The sequence below is a fragment of the Cydia fagiglandana genome, chromosome 6 (genome assembly GCF_963556715.1).
Source record: "Cydia fagiglandana chromosome 6, ilCydFagi1.1, whole genome shotgun sequence".
Classification (NCBI taxonomy): Eukaryota; Metazoa; Arthropoda; class Insecta; order Lepidoptera; family Tortricidae; genus Cydia; species Cydia fagiglandana.
In genome coordinates, this window is record NC_085937.1 from 11,914,770 (window position 1) to 11,933,951 (window position 19,182).

The 19,182-nt window shown below is 35.4% G+C and overlaps 1 protein-coding gene across 1 annotated transcript in view; it reads left to right on the top strand.

Moving 5' to 3' along the window:
- The window catches only part of LOC134665243 (G-protein coupled receptor dmsr-1-like), a 51,300-nt gene that overhangs the window by 22,991 nt on the left and 9,127 nt on the right, over positions 1–19,182 (top strand). The window contains exon 2 of the mRNA XM_063522129.1: positions 17,580–18,451. Coding sequence (XP_063378199.1) covers positions 17,657–18,451 — 795 coding nt within the window. The 5' untranslated portion in view covers positions 17,580–17,656. The remainder of the gene's footprint in view (positions 1–17,579; positions 18,452–19,182) is intronic.

Here is a 19,182-nt window from a genome sequence, read left to right on the forward strand (position 1 = left end):
CTGTTCTCGAGTTATGTGTTGTAATATAACAAACACGACTAAGTTTTAAGATAGGTATATAGACTATTATAGATTGTTTATATCATTCAGTGATTTTAGTAAGATTATTTACGAGTAAGCTAAAAAGAAAACTACCCACTAAATATCAAGTGCAGACTACAAGATATTAGCAATTTACGAAACGCTTGTTTTCGCTTTCACGCCCGGTCCAATGTTAATTGACCCCATGTGATATACGGCCATTACACGTGAATGAGGATCAGCATTATTTGGGTTTTCCGTGATGCAGCGATCGGTGAGCTTGATCAATATAGAAATGTATGGTAGACTAACGTTACATCTTATACAGTAAGTTCATTACAACTTGCATCGTTTGTCTGCACAATAAAGCTGATATTTCAATGAATAATTTAGTAATGGGGATGACAATTTTTAATTAATGTATCAGTCGATCAGGTTTGTTTTGAGGATCAAATGTGTAAATACAAACCCAGCAGACAATCAGGCGACACTCAGCACCTACTTTATAACCTTTAGACATAGAATGGCTGTAAAATGGTTGCATAGTCTTAGCTTAGCCAGGCTGAGGTGACATAAAACTGGTTAAGAGGTTCAGCTATAGCTTTAACTTACAGTAGCTGTTTTTGCTGCTACTCGTATAATGTGTGTTGGGCAGCTGGTGTTGTGGCTCTATGTGGGTTGTAGGCGGCTGCAATTTGCACTTTGGCTTCTGAGCGGGCGATAAAAAGTCTTTTGTAGCTCCTTGTATTGCAATCGTTGCTTGGCTCCTTTGTGTCACTTGCAGTTGAATAGAGAAGTTGTTAGTCGCGGTTGTGGGTCACGTAGTCGCGGACGAGCGCTGTCCAGTCCAGTACCTTAGTACACCTTATATGTTATTAGAGACTAACTTACAAGCTGAACCTATAGCGCCATGTAAATTAGGACGTAAATACTGAATAAAAATGCATAGCTTTACTCAATTTTGAACGAATGTTAGCACCACAAGTACTTAAAACCGAACTTCACGAATGTAATTTGATTTTCGGAAATTACATGCGGTGGACCACAATTAGAAGACTGTTATTTTTTTGGATAGATATGCCCAGTATGGTCCAGTATCAGGTCCTGTAAAGTTTTGTTAATGGTACATGTATGTATCTAGTTATTGACGGTATGATTGGTTCCGATATCATAAGTCTGCTGATGACGCTGATGAGCACTATAATGTTTCTTTTTATTTCTCCATTGGATTTCGCTTCAAGCTGTCACAGGGTAGCCTTACGAACGATAATACAAAAATGGAAAATAAAATACTCATGATCTTCCCATCATACTACTTATCGAAATGACGCTGACAGGTTAAATGAGACGTTCGAACGTAGTAGTAAAAGAGAGTACAAATAGAAATGATTTATTAGCAGAAAAAGGGTACAATAAGTGTCTTGGGTTAAGTGTGTAATCGTTTCACCTTCTTCAGCTGTTTATAAGCAGCATGCAGTACACCGTTAATAAGAAATTAACATAGTTACATTTATAAAACTACGAGGTACATGAGCCAAAATGGCAAACATAAATGAACATTAAAGAATAGGTATACTTAATAACTATACCACCAAGGTATATCATAGACAACAGTAATTAAAACAAAGTAACATTTAGATATCACACAGCGAGTACCTACAAATAGTAAAAAAAAAAAAAATTGGTTCGCTCCTTATGAGCAACATAATCAGTAGGTAATGTTACGAGTATTATAAAAGCAGTGATCTAGAAGCCAGTCCAATAGAAGTTTGTTAAACTTATGGCCCCAAGTGATTATGTGAACAGGTATAGTTATTGTATATCTTTATATAAGCATTTTTTCTGCATGTCTGTCATACAGCGTGGATGGTGTAAGATATTGTGCTCTTGGGTTGACGGAGCACATATCATAAGGTCTTGGAAATGTTTTGGATATGATTTTTGATAATTACAGATTTTGAGTATATACATACATACAAGCCAGATTTACAGTAATATTTAAATAGTGGTTTACAACTGATCCCCATAGGAGCATTTGCTAAAGTATGATGAGACGTAGCCGTGATAAGCCATAAGGACTGCTTCGTAGGAAACAGATAGTCGTAATTTTTGCAGGCCAAGACGAAATGGTCAATTCTTGAACATTATGACAGAGTGGTTATGGTCCTTCCAATTTAAAAATGAATCGAAATTTAAACCAAAGAACTTAATTTATGTTACCTGTTTTATGAAATGCATAGTCATTTATATGAATGTTGAGCTGTCGAGGTATTGTTCCATATGAGTGAATTGCATAAATTGTGTTTTCTGAGCTAAATAAGAAGCTTATTAATTTTTCTATCCAATATTTAGTATCAGATAAGGCATTATAAATATCTGTTTTATACATACTTTGATCTTGACCACTAACTGAAATTATAGTTGTATCGCCATCTGAATATCATTAATGAAAAAAAATCCCCTTCCCCCCTTAAGTAATAAATAAGTGTAGCACCTACTTTAGTAATTAATTTGGTTGTTAGTTTTAACAAATTTACTGATTTGCGTACACTGCATTCTGTTGGCTAAGTAAGATTTAAGTCAATCATTTGCCTGGCCTCTAAATTTCATTAGCATATAATTTATTGAGATGCTCGGCATGATCAATTAAGTCAAATACTTTTGTCATGTCGAGGAAAATTTCCATAATCGGTGACTTATTAAAGTTTTGAGTCACAAATTTGACACATTCAAAATAAGCCAATTCTGGATTTAGTCCTTTACGGAACCCAAATTGGTCAGGGTGTAAAATATCATGTTTAGTAAGGAAGTTATTATTGTCTTTTGTTAATAAAAAGCTTTTTCTATTAATTTTGATATTATTGGGACAATCACTATTGTGCTGTAATTACACTGTAAAACTACGATCTGTAATTATTGGGATCGTTACTTTAAGATCGTCAAACGAAGCTTTAAGCTGTTCTGGGAAAAAGCCTTGACTGAAGGATAAATGTACATGAGCAAGAGGTCTGCTTAAAAATAACCTACTTAACTTCACTAGTTCGCTTGAAATATCGTCAATACCAAAAGTTTTACTATTACTCAACTACTGTTGGCATTAAGAACATCGTATTATGGACTATTCTCAACATTTAGTTTGGTTGTTAACTTATTAAAATTACTTAATCGATAAAATGATTAATGTAGGATAGTACATTACCTATATCTTACTAATTATTATTGGTAGATCTTATAATTCATTTTTAAAGTAATTATATCTGTTGTCTGATCTAAATTTGGTACCTGCGTGGGTATATGACATTCCAGGTTGCTTTACATTTATATATTATTATTAGAAGATACATATATATTTGCTATTGCAATTTGTGTATACCTTTTTTAAATATCTTACCATAATTTTGAAGAGTTTATTGTTTGGCAGATAATCTCTTAATTCCCTTTTGTCGATGATGATGATGATGATAATGATGGGAAAACACAGATCGAAAAAAGTCTGAATAAGACACAGGATAATTAAACGCTTCCTGAGCGTTGTTCGAGCTAATAACTTCACAAAAGAAGAGAGCCTCAGAGCCTTTATACTATCATGAAACTTTCGAATGTTAAATCAACAATAAATCCTTTTCAGTTCAATCCAGGTCGTACCAGTCTTGATTTCATTAATGTTTAAGGTGACAGGTCATAATCTGATAATTCAAGTTGGTGGGTGTCAGTTAGCATTACGCACACATTAATACATAAATCCTAGTTGGTGCTTTTATGTGCATTGCCATGTTAAAACTTCTCATTATACTTGATAGCTCCTTTGTAGATGAATTATCTTTTAGAGTGTCTATATTCCGATCACCATAAACAACAATATTTCTCTATTTGAGTGTTAAAAATTGAAGTAAATTATTATCAAGCTTGTGAGGAAAAACACAGTAATGGGACTGAGTTTTTATGGTATTCTATAAATTGTAATTGTTATGCAGTAAATGCTAGTTGTATCAATGCCGCAACATTTAAAAATGAAAATGAAAAAGGTTTAGTGAGGCAAATTAAAGTAGAAGTTTGACGCTAAATGTGGAATCATAACCTTATCCTCATTTTTATTGTTCGGTATGAAATAATTATTTACTTTTGAGTGGAGAAGTGACGAAAAAGAAATTGTTAGTTGTCTGCTACTAATTGTATTACCAGTTGTAACTGACATGAGTTTATTTTCAGTGTTTGGAGTGTGTCCTCACGTCTACGGCGACGTGTACACATAAGACGGAATGTGTGATCTCGTCTACGGTGACGTGAGTAAGAAGGAATGTGTGATCTTGTCTACGGTGACGGATACACATAAAAAAAAAAGAAGGTATGTGTGATCTTGTCTACGGTGACGGACACACATTAAAAAAAAGAAGGTATGTGTAATCTTGTCTACGGTGACGGATACACATTAAAAACAAAGAAGGTATGTGTGATCTTGTCTACGGTGACGGATACACATGAGATAAGGAGTGTGTGATCTCGTCTACGGTGACGTGTACACATAAGAAGGAGTGTGTGATCTCGTCTACGGTGACGTGTACACATAAGGAGTGTGTGATCTCGTCTACGGTGACGTGTACACATAAGAAGGAGTGCGTGATCTCGTCGACGGTGACGTGCACACTCGCAAAGAAGCGACGTCTACGCTGAAGAATTGTGTGATTAAATTGAGTGCAATTTCTGAAATAATTGCTTGCATAATGAACGTTATGTTATATCAAAGTGATACATTGCCATAGAAAGTTTTATTTCATTTTAGTTTTTTATATGCTTATTAATGATGTATTGTATAAGATTAAAGTTACATTTTGGAATACTAGTTTTGTTAACGTGTTTATTGTAAATAAATTCTTGATTGTTAACAGATATAAAATAATTGTATGAGGCCATACGCCTTGTGTAGAATGGCCGAGCATTAACCGGAATGGGGACATTCCTACAACAGAATGGCCGTCTGTTAGCAACACTGGCGATCTTTAAAAATAAAACAAATAAAATGTAGGTAAGAATTGATTTTTAATAAAAAAATAACAGGCGGGTATTCTAGAGAGAAAAAGATGATCGAGATGTAACGGCTGGTTCTTTGTTAAAATAATATAAGTTTAATTAATTGGAAAAGCAGAATACATTGATTTACAAATCAAAGGCTGTATATATTTCTGGAAGCAGATGACCTTTAATACGTGGGTCCCACTCAGTAACCATTTTGGCCCACCTCTCTGGGTGCATGCGGCAGACATGTCCAGCCCAGTCCCACAGTCACAGTCTTAACGTCACTTGCACCATTCCAGTAACTCGTGGTTAACCCATTAAACCTGGAGCTACCACGGTTACCAGTACAGTTTGACACTGATTTAACGGTTTAACCGCTTAACCCCGGGTTAGTGGAATGGTGCAAGTGGTCCTTAGCGGTCTTTAGCGCCTACATCATTTTTATGTTAATAAAATGTGGGATGAAGTTAGGGCCAGTTGCACCAACCACATTTGACAGACTGATCAACGTCAGCCGGTGCGCCCCGGCGCTTTACTATGAAACTTTCCATACATAAAAATTTAGCGAACTCTTTAACGATACGAACAGTTTGGTGCAACCGACCCTTAGACGTGTTACATTTACCGAAGGGTTTAAACCCGTGGTGGAGTCTATTGATATACCTAGATAAGGTGCCGCTATCAAATTGTCCTATTAACTACAGTCCCTTTAGATGGTGTGTATACGTGAAAGTAATTAATAAATCACAGCCCAGGTAAGATGGGTCAAGACCTTTAAACTTTGGAGAAACTGGGTGTTGCTCGGTTACAGTGTGAATGAGGTCACATTGTAGACTCGATAATGCTGGGGGAGATTAAATTTAATAGGCTTTTACATAAATCGAAATAGTTATTAGAAGTACGGTTTAATAGATTACATTACAATTTATGGTTTAATTTTTTTTTCTATTATTGAAGATAAATTAGTGAGTCCTAATAAATGTAATCGTCCTTAAAAAAATAGTCGTCGTGTACAGGTATTTCTAATATTTAAATTTCATTATCTGGTAATTGACGTCAAAGTCATAAGACTCATAAGTCCAAGTCATATTTTTAATAAGTAGATAAAGACGAGTAGGTAGAATTTATAGATCTAGAACTGCAGATAATTTTATTTCTGCTCTATTCTATGATTCTATGCCGCGCCATAAATATTCTCGCTACCACATATTTCGTCCCTAAAATATGACAGTAAGAAAACAAAGCCCTGTATTTTGTTGACCGTGTCAGTCGATATACTTATGACTATATTTGTCCTATTTATAGGTATACGTACAAGGGGAAAAGAGTGAGTCATATTAGTCATATAATGTATTTACTGTAGTATCAAAAGAAGCACTTAGCACCGCTGCATTCTTCGCAGATTTAGTTTGCCTTGGAGAAGGGACACTGAGAAGAGAATAAGTGTGCTTCGTTTAATTCGTTGGATAATGTATCTAATCAGTCATTTTTCAAAATCGAATTATTCGTAGAGTTAGTCTAAAAAGTGTCTGCAGCGATTTAGATAGCCCACGTAGTGCAAGTGTTATTTTAAACGCCAAACTTCTATGAAATTATGACGTACAAATAAGGCTTGCTCTGTGTGGGTGATCAAAATCGCTGCAGACTTTTCTTGTTTTAACTCTACCCTACCTTTTGACGCTTTGAATACCGACGTCTGGCTTTTGGTTATAATTACCTGATTTATAATTAAGTTAACCTAACCTGTGTAGAGAAGCTTAGTGGAACAGGAATTAAAGGGTTATGAAGTGGTATTAAAAGTCCTTTTCCCTCCATAATCTTGCACATAATAATGGGTAAAACAGAGCCGCTTTAAATATTCCATAAAAGCATCTTTGGTGCTGCCAACTTCGGGTAGGGAATCGTGTTTACGTTAGGATTTAAGCAAAATGGCTCTCAGCGTTTCTGAACTTATAAAAGTGATTCTGATCCTACTCAAAGAATGCTGAATATTTCAGCCAAGTTCTGTCTTGATACATTATGCAATAGAATTTAAAACAAGTTGAAATCGTATTTAAATATTGTAGTTAGGCGAATTGGTCTTACTGGTTTACGTCTTGGTGATATTACTTAAATACTTCATCAGTTCGAAACGAAAGTTGTAGGTAGCTTTTGTGTAGGTCCTGACATCTAAGGTTTACCCAACACAGGCTAGGTATACTCAGCTAAACTTAAGTTTACTTAACCTAATAGCATTAGGCGTAACATATAATACCAAACGTCGAATTGCCATCAAAAAACATAATGCTGTGGTTGTATACTTAGTTTTATATTAATTGTCCCATTCTGTAGGTGTATGTGTTCGTACAGGTACCAAATTGTATCATCTATACTACATGTTTTTGCACCACCTACAACTTATCTGCTTTGCCTAAAGGTTGACTGGTAGAGAATGCCTTATGGCATTAAGTTCGCCTTTTGTACAGTGTATTTCCTTATGTGCAATAAAGATTAAATAAATAAATATGTGCTGAGTCGATAGGCAAAGTAAAAATATTTCATCTATTTATTGTTGATTATTTGGTTATACACCTATTCCTTAGTCAAATTTGGCAATGCCTATAGGTTATTGTATTGAATATATGACACGAGGACACTTCATGCAAACTAACGCCGCAACTGTGTTAAAATTAAATTATAAATCGTAGCTTGCCTGAATGTTACAGACATTCTATAAAACAATGAGGTATTCAATAGAATATTGGATTGGACTGCCGATAACAGATGTCCTTACTGCTGAAAATTTTCGAGACGACGGTCACGCAGTATTAGTCTTTGTTATCTGAAAAGGTGAACAGAGGCATGAGGCGGCTATGCAAATTTGAGGAATTGTTTGTAATCGGATAACAATTAGGTTAGCTTATAGTCAGTCGCTGTAAGATGTGACGCCGGACTTCTGGGGCATTGTACTCTTCGCAAACCGACCGCATGCGAGTATTTACCTGGGACGGACCAGTAAAAGTTAAGTCTCAGGTTACGAACAGATGACAGAGATACTGAGGTCACTGCTATACAGGTTTATAGGCGTCGAACGCTCGCTAGCGCTGGCAATACAAGGCCTAGTTCTCTGTGTGTATGAGACAAGCACACGTGATCAGAATATATTAGAGCCTCGTCCGACGGCTACTTTTTGATCTGGCATGACGGGCGAGCGGCTCAAGATGAGTTCCTCTCTCTTTGTAAATCGATAATGCTATGAAGTGCTCTCAAAACTTAGTAATCCATTTCTAATTAAGAATGGTGGAGTGGTATCCATTGACTTACTTTTACCCTACTTTTAGCTTGAGACCGTTGAGACCACTTCACAGAAATTTAATTAATCGTGTTACGTAGGTTAGGCTAAACTTTATATTTGATTCCCCTACCATATTAATTATTGTCAAATCATTTATTCTTATCGATAATTTGATAAACGACTAAGTAAAAATGTATGTATGTGTGTACATACTTTATTTAAGTTTCGATTGGCGCTGTCTATCATTGATTGTCATCTTGGCTAGGCACTCTGTTGAGGAGTTCACAGAATAAACCTAATAGCTCTCGACTAGCCTAATTTGAGGACCATTAAGCAAACTATGCGACAGTCCACAAAGAAAAGGAAACCATATTAGTTTTTGCTTTTATACGAGTTTCTTACGCGATGTCGCGGATTTGTACCGTGTCAATATATTGTAATCTTCTATTTGATATTCGACTTCGGGATGCCATTGTTGATCATTAACAAAACAACAAAATACAATGCGAACGGTATTAATAATAAATAAAACAGTATATGTAAGTGGTATAAGTAAATAAACTTAGCTAAAGCATCTTTGGATGGTTGGTACTAATGACGTACCTATTCAGATAGATGTTCCATTGTTTGAAATTATGTAATATGACGTCATGTGTACGGCCAGATTCGAACTTTAAGATACGTCAATATCTAGAAACAATATGGATGAGATAAGGGGTCATCCATTAATTACGTCACACGAATTTATAGGTTTTTTGACCCCCCCCCCTCCTTGTCACACTTGGTCACATTTGGCAAACCCCTCCCCCCTAGTGTGACGTCGCATTTTTTCTACGAAATCGCAAAATCGAATTAAGTAAGTACCTAAGTATTATTAATATTTTATCAAAATATTTTTGACGATATAAATATAAGTAATTTTATAACCCAAAACTGCTTAGAAAAGAAAAATAAATGAATAAAAACGATTATCGTTTTAAAAACTTGTTATTTAAATGTACAGCGAATAAAATAATTGAAATAAATTTTCGGTTACTGATGAATTTAAAGTGACGTCACAAACTTTGTGTCTCCCCCCTCCCCCATGTCACAATATGTCACATTTTCTTGACCCCCTCCCTCCCCCTAAATGTGTGATGTAATTAATGGATGACCCCTAATTATGTCTGTGTCAAATGTGTCATTTCATCAAAAAACGTCACTTTTGACACTGCCACATCTAATCCACATCGTTTCTAGATCTATTAATTGACGTATCTTAAAGTTCGAATCGGGCAGTTACTTATTATATTGTGTGCTTTGCTAGAATCTTGATTAATCTTGTCCATTTACACTTCAATGTTCATGATAATTAATGCAATCATTATCATGAAGATTCAACAGCAATATTTGTCAATGTCAATTGACAATAATTTTCACATTTTAGTAAACTTGTCAGCAACTGTGTCAGCTGCAGATACAAGTGACCTCTCGAGCATAGAAGTTTGTATGCAAGGGTATATACGAATAATATTGCTGACTGTATATGCAAGAGGGGCTTTAGCTAAGTTTTTTTTACCTATATGAACTCTTGTTAATCAATCTTAACAAATTATGTATAGGTACGACTTTATTGCATGGTACGGGTTGATACGGTATCGGTGAGAATGGCCAGTATACTGGCTCCTCTTCACGATGGGCCGACGCCGGGCCCTCCAGGGGACGCAGCCATGCGGTAGAATGAGATAGCAATATCACATCCTCCCTCTAAAGCATAAATGCGTCCCTTGGAGTGGCCGGTGTTGGCCCATCGTGTAGAGGAGCCATAAAAGGTGTTCTTTAGTAGCCACTCTTTGGTAGCAATAAAGCGTCTTCGCAAGAAACTAATACCGTGTAGATAGATGTAGATGTAGATGTAGTGTAGGGACGCCCGGCCGGAAGCAGGCGGGCTATCGATCGCTTGTCGCGTTCATTTAGCCCGGTTCCCTGGAGTTGGAGCTGCAGGTTACTGTCCCGGCGGCATTCCCACACTATTCTCCTCAAATCTTCTTGTTTTCCTGCAGAACAGAAGGACATCTTTGAGTTCGTGTAGATAGATAGGTACCTACATATTACTGTAGCTGCTGTTTTTGCGAGAAACATTTTGTTTTTTTAAGGCCACAAACTTACTATTTAATGTTTATTGATCTATTGGCGCCCCGCGTTCTATTTATACAACGGAGATGATCTTCGCCGTAAGCCGATTCAGCAAGTTTGTATACAATAAACTAAGTTATCCGAAGATTCACACGCCCCCAGCTCTATGTATCTGTTTGAACAGAGTGCCTGGTGTGAGCTTTAAGTGTGGGTTTAGGTCGGCAATTTAGGTCGTTTTGTTTATGTCGGATATAATTGGTTACTTACATAATTTCGTTAGGTGCCAAGTTACAAGAGCTAAGTAAATTGTTTGAATACCGCATAGAATCAATTAGTGAAAAATAAAAATAAAAAAAACACATACATAGACCTGGGGGTGGGTGAACCTTCGGATAACTTAGTTTATTTGTATACAGACTTGCAGAATCGGCTTACGGAGAAGATCTTCTTATTTACTGTGTAATTGAAACTTGCTGTATTACATTATATTAAATTATACATTTGAAGCATTGTATTCAATTAAATTTTTTAATTTATAATCAATATCAATTTGAAAGCTTAGTGCTGGTAAATATTTTAAAACACTCATCATATAATTTGTTATCGAAATATGAATTTGTTATCAACTAAGAGCTTAATTAGTTTATGAAATCAATGAGATGCGATAAGATACACAACAAAAAGTGTAAATAATACGCTGCAAAGTTATTTATTACATTATTATATGGTGAGGAACGTTTCGTTCTTTTTTATAGTAGGTACAATAAGTATCTGTCTAAATAATATCTATAGTTTGTTCAAAGTAAATTTCAGTTATTGACAAGCCCACTGAATTTACCGTGCTGGTAAATTCAGTGGGCTTGTCAGCAGCTTTTTAGGATATCAATAATAGGCTCGATGACAAATTTTCATTTATGGTATCAATCCATCAGGTTTTTTTTAGGATCAAATGTCTATATGGGAGCCATTACAATACAAAAGTGAGAAATAATAGTCAAAGTCCGACAATCGTACTTCACTTGCAAAACGCTCCTAATGGCTCCTCTACACGATGGCCACTCCAAGGGACGCATTTATTGAACATTGAAAACATTTATTTTCAGGCAACTATTGGCCCATAGATAAATACCTTAAAACTAGCATACATATTAATACAAAATATATCTTAAAACTAAAAACACAATTATGGCTGCGATGCAGTTCGCAACCCCGCAGTGTCAGGGAGCCGGCCGCGGAACCGCCGGAACTTGACACCCTTCGGCCAAAACTCCTCCTTGGTGATTTATGCGTTAGAGGGAGCAAGTGATATTGCTGTCTCATTCTACCGCAAGGCTGCATCCCTTGGAGTGGCCGGCGTTGGCCCATCGTGTAGAGGAGCCATAACAAACCGACTGGCTATAGACTGACCGGCATTTACTGTTTCGAGTGACTTCGGATGCAACATAATAACTACTCGAATCTCTTTGTGTAGTTGTACAATGTTCTCACTTCAAATGCAGACTGCACTTTGCACTTTAGTGCACTAACAATTTAATCAAAAACTAGAGACGTTTCTTAGCGCTAAATTAAATTTTCTGTCACGTTTCAGTTAAAATAAAGTAGCTAACCTAAACGTAGCTACGAAAATTGTGACAATTGAAAAACGAAATGGCAACAAATTGTAACAGCTTTTGAGGATAATGACTTTGGTACAATGGGAAGTTGATTAAAGGATAAAATTAAATTCAAAAAAGTTTTTCCGTGAACTTTAAAAAATGTCGAGCAAAAGGATTTAGAGACAGAAGGGGGTATGAAATGTTAATATAATTTTAAAGGTGTCATTTAATAATTCTCCTGCACAATTCTGTCATTTCATTCATTTATTTATTCTTCACTAGCAAATAATGATTATAAAAATGTATATTTTTTTTAAAAACGTAGTCTGTTTTAATTTAAGTCACTATAACCACGGGGCAAGTTACTTCACGGCTTCATATTCACAGTCGAGTACTAGCTCTAATGAGGGTGGTCAAGTAAATTATTTTACGTACTGTAGATTTAATTACTATAGTTTGTTTTTTAAACTATGAACTATAAAATACTATGGAACGCTCATCTGTATATGCTCTCTATATATGCACTTTCTTACAAGCAATTATTATTATTAATTATTGAGAGCCTGTTGTGTTCCACTGCTGGGCAAAGGCCTCCCTCCGCTTTTTCCATTCCTCTCGGTTTTGAGCAAAAGCTATAAACTAATAAAATTATCAAAATCAGTCATGACGTCAATGGTTCAAAAGTAAAGGAATATTAAATTTGCAATGTGAAATATTAAACCTATTATTGGGGCGTATACCCATTTGTCTCCGCCCGTAAGCGTGAGGAGGGCAAAGTTAGGAAAAAATATTCTGATTTGTCCCCGCCCGGGAATTTGAATATCATAAAATTACCGATGTTATTTTAATAATTGATTACTCCGTGCGTTAACTATATAATATTATTCGAAAAAAAAAACATCTACCCACTGCAATTGGCGGTTTTCCGTGGAATGTAAATAAATCGATATTTTTTTAATTCATACCCACATTAGATCAACATGGTATTGATATCTAACGATTTAATTTGAACCAATGCTTAAATTGGCAGTTCTTTAGCTACTAGAAACAGAATTTCATGGTTGAGGGTTAGCAATCTCATCTGCAATGCATCAGTTTGAACTATGAAGATATATACATTCACAGGAGCGTACGTAATAATTTCAGCTACGAAGTTTTCCGTCTGCACATAATGATTTCAGTCTTTGCTTGCTTGAACTTGCTTGTACCACTTCTAATCAACTAGTGAACTAGTCAACTTAATATTATAGACTTAAACTAGCAAGGTCCCGTATCAGGACTCAAGAAGTCAAGATGCCTTAATGTCTCGACTTACAAAAGGACAGTTGTACCTTCACTCAGCTTCGCTTAAAAGGAGACCCGCAACTTCGCTAACTCGAGATTACGCAGTCGGCCAACTTAGTATAATTAATTTAGTCAGCAAGTCGTTTGGGATAACTCTCCTTTGGTTGATTCGCTTTGAGGCCCATCTTAAAATGTTATCCGTATTAAATAACGTTTTAAATTCGCTTGAGAACTTGACACCAATCTTTACAAACTTGTCGTTTAAAGTTTGTAAAGATTGGCACGGTTTGTGCCTTTATATTTACACCAACACGCTTGTACCTACGTTTTCCTGGAGGATTAGTTTTATACTCGTAGTTAGCTCATAATAAATCTTCAATATTAATTTAAAGCTGGATGGTGTTAAGCAAAAATGTGTCAACCCACATTAATTTTGTAATAAGATGTCGACTCAAAAAACTGACGCTTAAAGTTGAAATTTTATTGAAAAATTAATATGGGTTGACACATTTTTGCTTAACACCATCCAGCTGTTATCTACTCAAATAAGAGACTATTTGCACGAATGCAAGCCGTTTTAGGGTTTATTTAAACTTAATTGGCCCCTTTTAGCACCAGCCGCAGCCACTTTATGTCGGATAGAAATTTTATTAATTAGGTACTTAATGGCCAGAGTCTGTCGACGTGATCTTACTAAATTATTAAAAAGTACCTGAGCCGTTAAGCCATTATAGAGAAATTATATCAGATTGTAATTGAAACTGACAAAACTTTTTTATTAAATTTTTTTCTCTAAATACAATAGGTAATGACCCTCGTAGGTACAGTTCATGGTGTGTACCAAACAAATAATATCAAACTGCCTTGAAAATATTGTTTATTAATGAGTATACAAGCTAACACTGTGTTATAAGATTTTTAAATGCTTATCTTCTGTATTTTATTCACCTTTTTTAAAAAGTATGGCAACTATCCCACATTTACCCTAGTAGTGTTTAATTATATATACCTATTACCTATAAGATTGCTGCGTCCTTCGCAGGGTTCATTCATACATATTTTAATTAATATGTTCGCAATAAATGCTTTTAACTTTGATTTTGACTTTGACCTTGTACGAATAGTTATGCTTAATTAAAATTACAAGATTCACTACGATGAATTGCCACTTGACTGCGTAGGTGTTAAATTAATGTCAGTCAATTTCGCTTGCACATATTAGTGTTAATAAAATCATGATATATTGGTGCGAGCTCATGTCGAACAAATATCAAATGAGGATCGTTATTTAAAATAGGATCCGCGCTTGCATGCATGTATTCCACCCAGTTTAGATTCAATAAATATTTGGACTCAGTTTATTTTATAATGCAACGTTAAATGCACAAATGTCATACTAACCGACCAAGAGCATGTCCGGCCACCGGCCACACTCAAGTCGTTTTTAACCTCATTTGGGGATGATCTTTCAAAAACAAATATTAATATAATGTCTTTCTAAATTATTTGCCCCTGGTACAAAATTTTAACCCCCTTTCTTAACCCCTTTTCATGGGGATGAATTTTCAAAAACCCTGGATTTTTTGTATTTTAATAAAATACCTTTGACGAAGTTTCAAGTTTCTAGCTTGAAATAAAACTTGTACCGCATAAAAAAAATTCATCACCTTTTTGAACCCCTTACGGGATACATTTTAAAAATCGGTTCTTATTTTTAGTAAACATTATATGTAAATGTAACCTGATATCCATAATTCTATTTTCTCTCATGTAGTTTCGGCTCGCATTTATATGTATGTACAGAAAATTATACTCGTGTAAAATTTTAATTTTCTAGTACTAATTAATCATCTTTGAGCTAAGTCGCGGACGGACAAACGGACATGCCGAAACTATAAGGATCGGCCACAAACTAGATCTGACCACTCTACTTATTATTTTTTTAGTCTGCCCGGGGGGGGGGGGGGGGTTGGGGTCATCGTAAAGTAGGCAATTATTAATTAAGTACTTTCTCAACAAACGCAGGAAATTGTGTAAGATCAGTAAAACTTATTTCTCGTGTTACTTGTTTCTCGGAAATTGACTTACTTACTTAATTAAATTTCTAATTAATTTCAAGTTCAGTTTCAGATTTTCCATGAAATTATCTCTGTTTTAATTTGACTTAACTTAATGTTGTCTTCGGTTACAGAGATTTATTCATGAAAATCATGAAATAGAACAATTTACTACCTACCCGTGGAAACTTGTGATTGGAACTTGTACTGTTTCTATGTTATTACCTAACTTGTTATTCTAGCTGTAAGTTTTCCTAACAAAGAAAATAAAATAAACAAACAATATTGCATATAGGACTTATACGAGTATGTTTTCAAGTATGTGCGGTTGTGGTTCTTATATGATGATCGGAATTAAGATTATGTTTTAAAAAAGAAGACTGATTTCAAATGATGTTATTTAGACATGATAAAGGGAAAATACATTAAAAAATTGATCCATAGAAATGTAACATCTCAGAATTAGACAATAACATGATTTATTTAAGACCTGGACAATTCTAATTTACATTTCTTATGATTTTGATCCGGTTTTGATACGACCTTGACGATCGTCTTGGTTGCCGATAACTTTTACTTCATTTCTCATGCACCAATCAGCGTGAGCGATCTTCAAGGTTGTATCAAAAATCTTCAAGGTTGTATCAAAATAAGCTCAAACGTCACAAGTTGTTACATCAGAATCAGGTTCCTGATTCTTATATCGGTGAGAAATATTATCTAACAGATAATTTTGGCATTATAAAGATATAATCTTTAGGTATATAAAAAACGGTTTTATCTGACGTCTGTAAAATCAGATCTAGGTTTCTTAATGTCAGCAGAGGCTAGAAAGCGCCACAATGAGAAAGACGGGACTTGATGTTATTTTTCAGGCTTAGCTTAAACATTAAACATCGGTTGCGCACTCGTAGGGAATACAATTAGCTTTACAGAGCTAGCACGTTGTTTGTGGTAGCAGGCTTTCATTGAATTTTCCTTTACTTTATTCATTAGAAAACTGCTTGAGCAAAAAATTTCGAGTCGCGAATTTTCGCTTGATAAGCAAGTTCGTCCCAACACGTGCGTAAAGGTATCCAAAGTGAATAGTAGCTGCTTTCTCTTGACACAGAATATAATAACAGAAAAATTTAAGTATCTATAATCAAAAGGAAAATATATAATTATATTTACCTTTCATAGCCGCCCTCGCGATTAATTTTATAATGAAAAATTTTGCATTACTTTAAGCCGGAACTCATTTTAAGGTTTCCGGAACTGATTTAATTATTAAGTACTGTATTTGAAAAAGCTTTTCCAAGAAATAATAAAAGTTCTGGAATTTTCTTGGTACTATTCAGAACGCTTTATATAAATGCGTAGGATGAATGAATTGAGCTTTGCAGAAAACAGAAAAATAGGCATTACCTACATTATGACTTTTAACCAACATTTTGATAAAACATACTCCAGTGTGGGCACGGGCGTCCGCCGCATGTTGTGATCTTTCGAGTCAAAAGGATCCACTGAGTTTTCTCCAATTAATCATTCTGTCACGCTAACTTTGTGCTAAACGAAAAACAATTCTCAGCGAAAAGCAATTTTCGTTCCTTCGACTAAGCGTATTGGTTAGTATGCAGACTAGACTCTGTGAACAAATACACGCAAAATATTTTTTTACAGACCTAACCCGTGTCACGTAAGAAGACTGTAGGAGTTCATAATAGTAACTACTGCGTTTGAATCTTGGGATAATAGAATATTACAGCTGAATAAAAATATTTTTACTACATATTCAAGTCGAAGACAAAATAAATTGGTAGTAGATAGACTAGATAGTGACAAAGTGGTAATGTATTGTTCCGCTTCAATATAGAGGGACACAGGCTTGAATAATTGCCGACGGGAATGATAATATAGGACGTTCGCACAACTTGTCAGGACCCAACGCGACTCCATTCGCATATAAAGTTGTTTCTTAGGAATAATGTTGGTCCCTTTTGTGCTGTACTATCTGAATGTGTAATTATTTCACCAAAGTACCTACACGAACTTTATAAGAGGAAATGTCCCCTTTGCTTTACGATTACTATTTATCATTAGTTATGTCGACATTTGAATATACAATCCTGATTTAACTCTTTTAACTGGTGAAGTCTGCCTATCTATACTTAATAATTTTCCTATTAGGTTAGGTTAGATCACTTTATCCAGATTATAATAAAACGTTTTTCATTTCAGATAATAAATACAACACATGGGTAAGAAAAGTTAATGCGCTGCTATGCTGCTCTAAGCACAGCAGAAGCTTGACTAAAATGTCGGACGAAGGCAGCGGCGAGTTTCAGCTCGGTTACTGCGACCCCTGGGGAAGCAGTTTCCAGAAAACTTTTACACAATTCCACGGCTACATCGCGCTGGTCATCTGCCTGCTGGGCTCGGTCGCCAACTCCGTGAATATCGCCGTGTTGAGCCGCAAAGAGATGGCCTCGTCCACCAACACCATCCTCACCGGCCTCGCCGTCGCGGACCTTCTCGTCATGATAGACTACATTCCCTTCGCATTTCTTATTTACGTGAAGGTCGGAACTGAACAAAGTAGAAACTCCTACGCCGCCGCAGTGTTCGTGTACTTCCACTCGATCTTCAGTCAGACATTTCACACCGTCTCAATCTGGCTGACTATCACGCTCGCGATATGGAGATATATAGCGATCAAATTTCCACAAATGAATAGGACGTTTTGTAATAAAAGAAATACGAATATAGCTATCACACTAGCGTATGTTGTGAGTCCAGTATTGTGTCTTCCTATATACTTTGCTATGAATATCGATCCAGTTCCGGGCAAAAGTAGTACAAATGCCACGATGAATAACACGAGTGACATGAACGTGACCTCCAGTCGGGTCGAGCCCGCTTCCAAGTTCGCCATCACAATGACCACTAACGGCGACCTACTGACTGCGATATTTTGGATATACAGTGTATTTATAAAACTTATACCTTGTATAGTACTCTCAATTATAAGTGTTTGTTTAATTGTGAAAATGAAGTCAAGTGATAGAAGAAGACAAAAACTTTTGAAAAAGTCAGCCATTACAACGAATGAGGTAAATGAAAAAATTTTTCTGTTTAACATTTTAAATTACACACGAACAAACTAATAAACTTTTAAATTTGAATTATTCAAGTTAAATTATATTTTGGATCTTAATGGGCGAGCAAACATGTTGTGCTTGTTTTTTTGTGAGAGAAATTTTTAATAAAACTAATTATTTTGTGAGACTTCTATTGTACAAAGTAAATCTACCTACACTTATTATAAATTTAGTGTTTAGGTACCTATATGTGGTGATTTATGTTGTTCATTGAAATGATATATTATTTTGAATCGAACAAGGAAGGCTAAAATTTATGCTCTCTGGGGTGCGCGCCCAAATCGCACCCAATTAAGTGGGAGAGGTGTATCGACAGCCTCGGAGTGCGTCGAAAAGCATTAGAACACTTTTACATAATAACGTAATAATAATATCGGTCGATATTGAATAAACCGACTCGATATTATGTTTTAAGATGTATAAAAAAATACTTATTGTTCGGTTGTATGTCGGATTTATTTCTAGAACCGTGACGGATCATGAAAAACGTGTATAGGGTATTTATTATACTGTATTTAAAATAAATTATTTTACAGCATGCAGAAATAAAGCACCAGATAATTATTAGAAAACCACAGATAGGAGTTATTTTTAAACACAAGTTCAATTTAATAAATCGGATAGAAATATAAAAAGTAGGTGATCTGACCGTGACGTCACGATGTAATATTTCATATAATTCC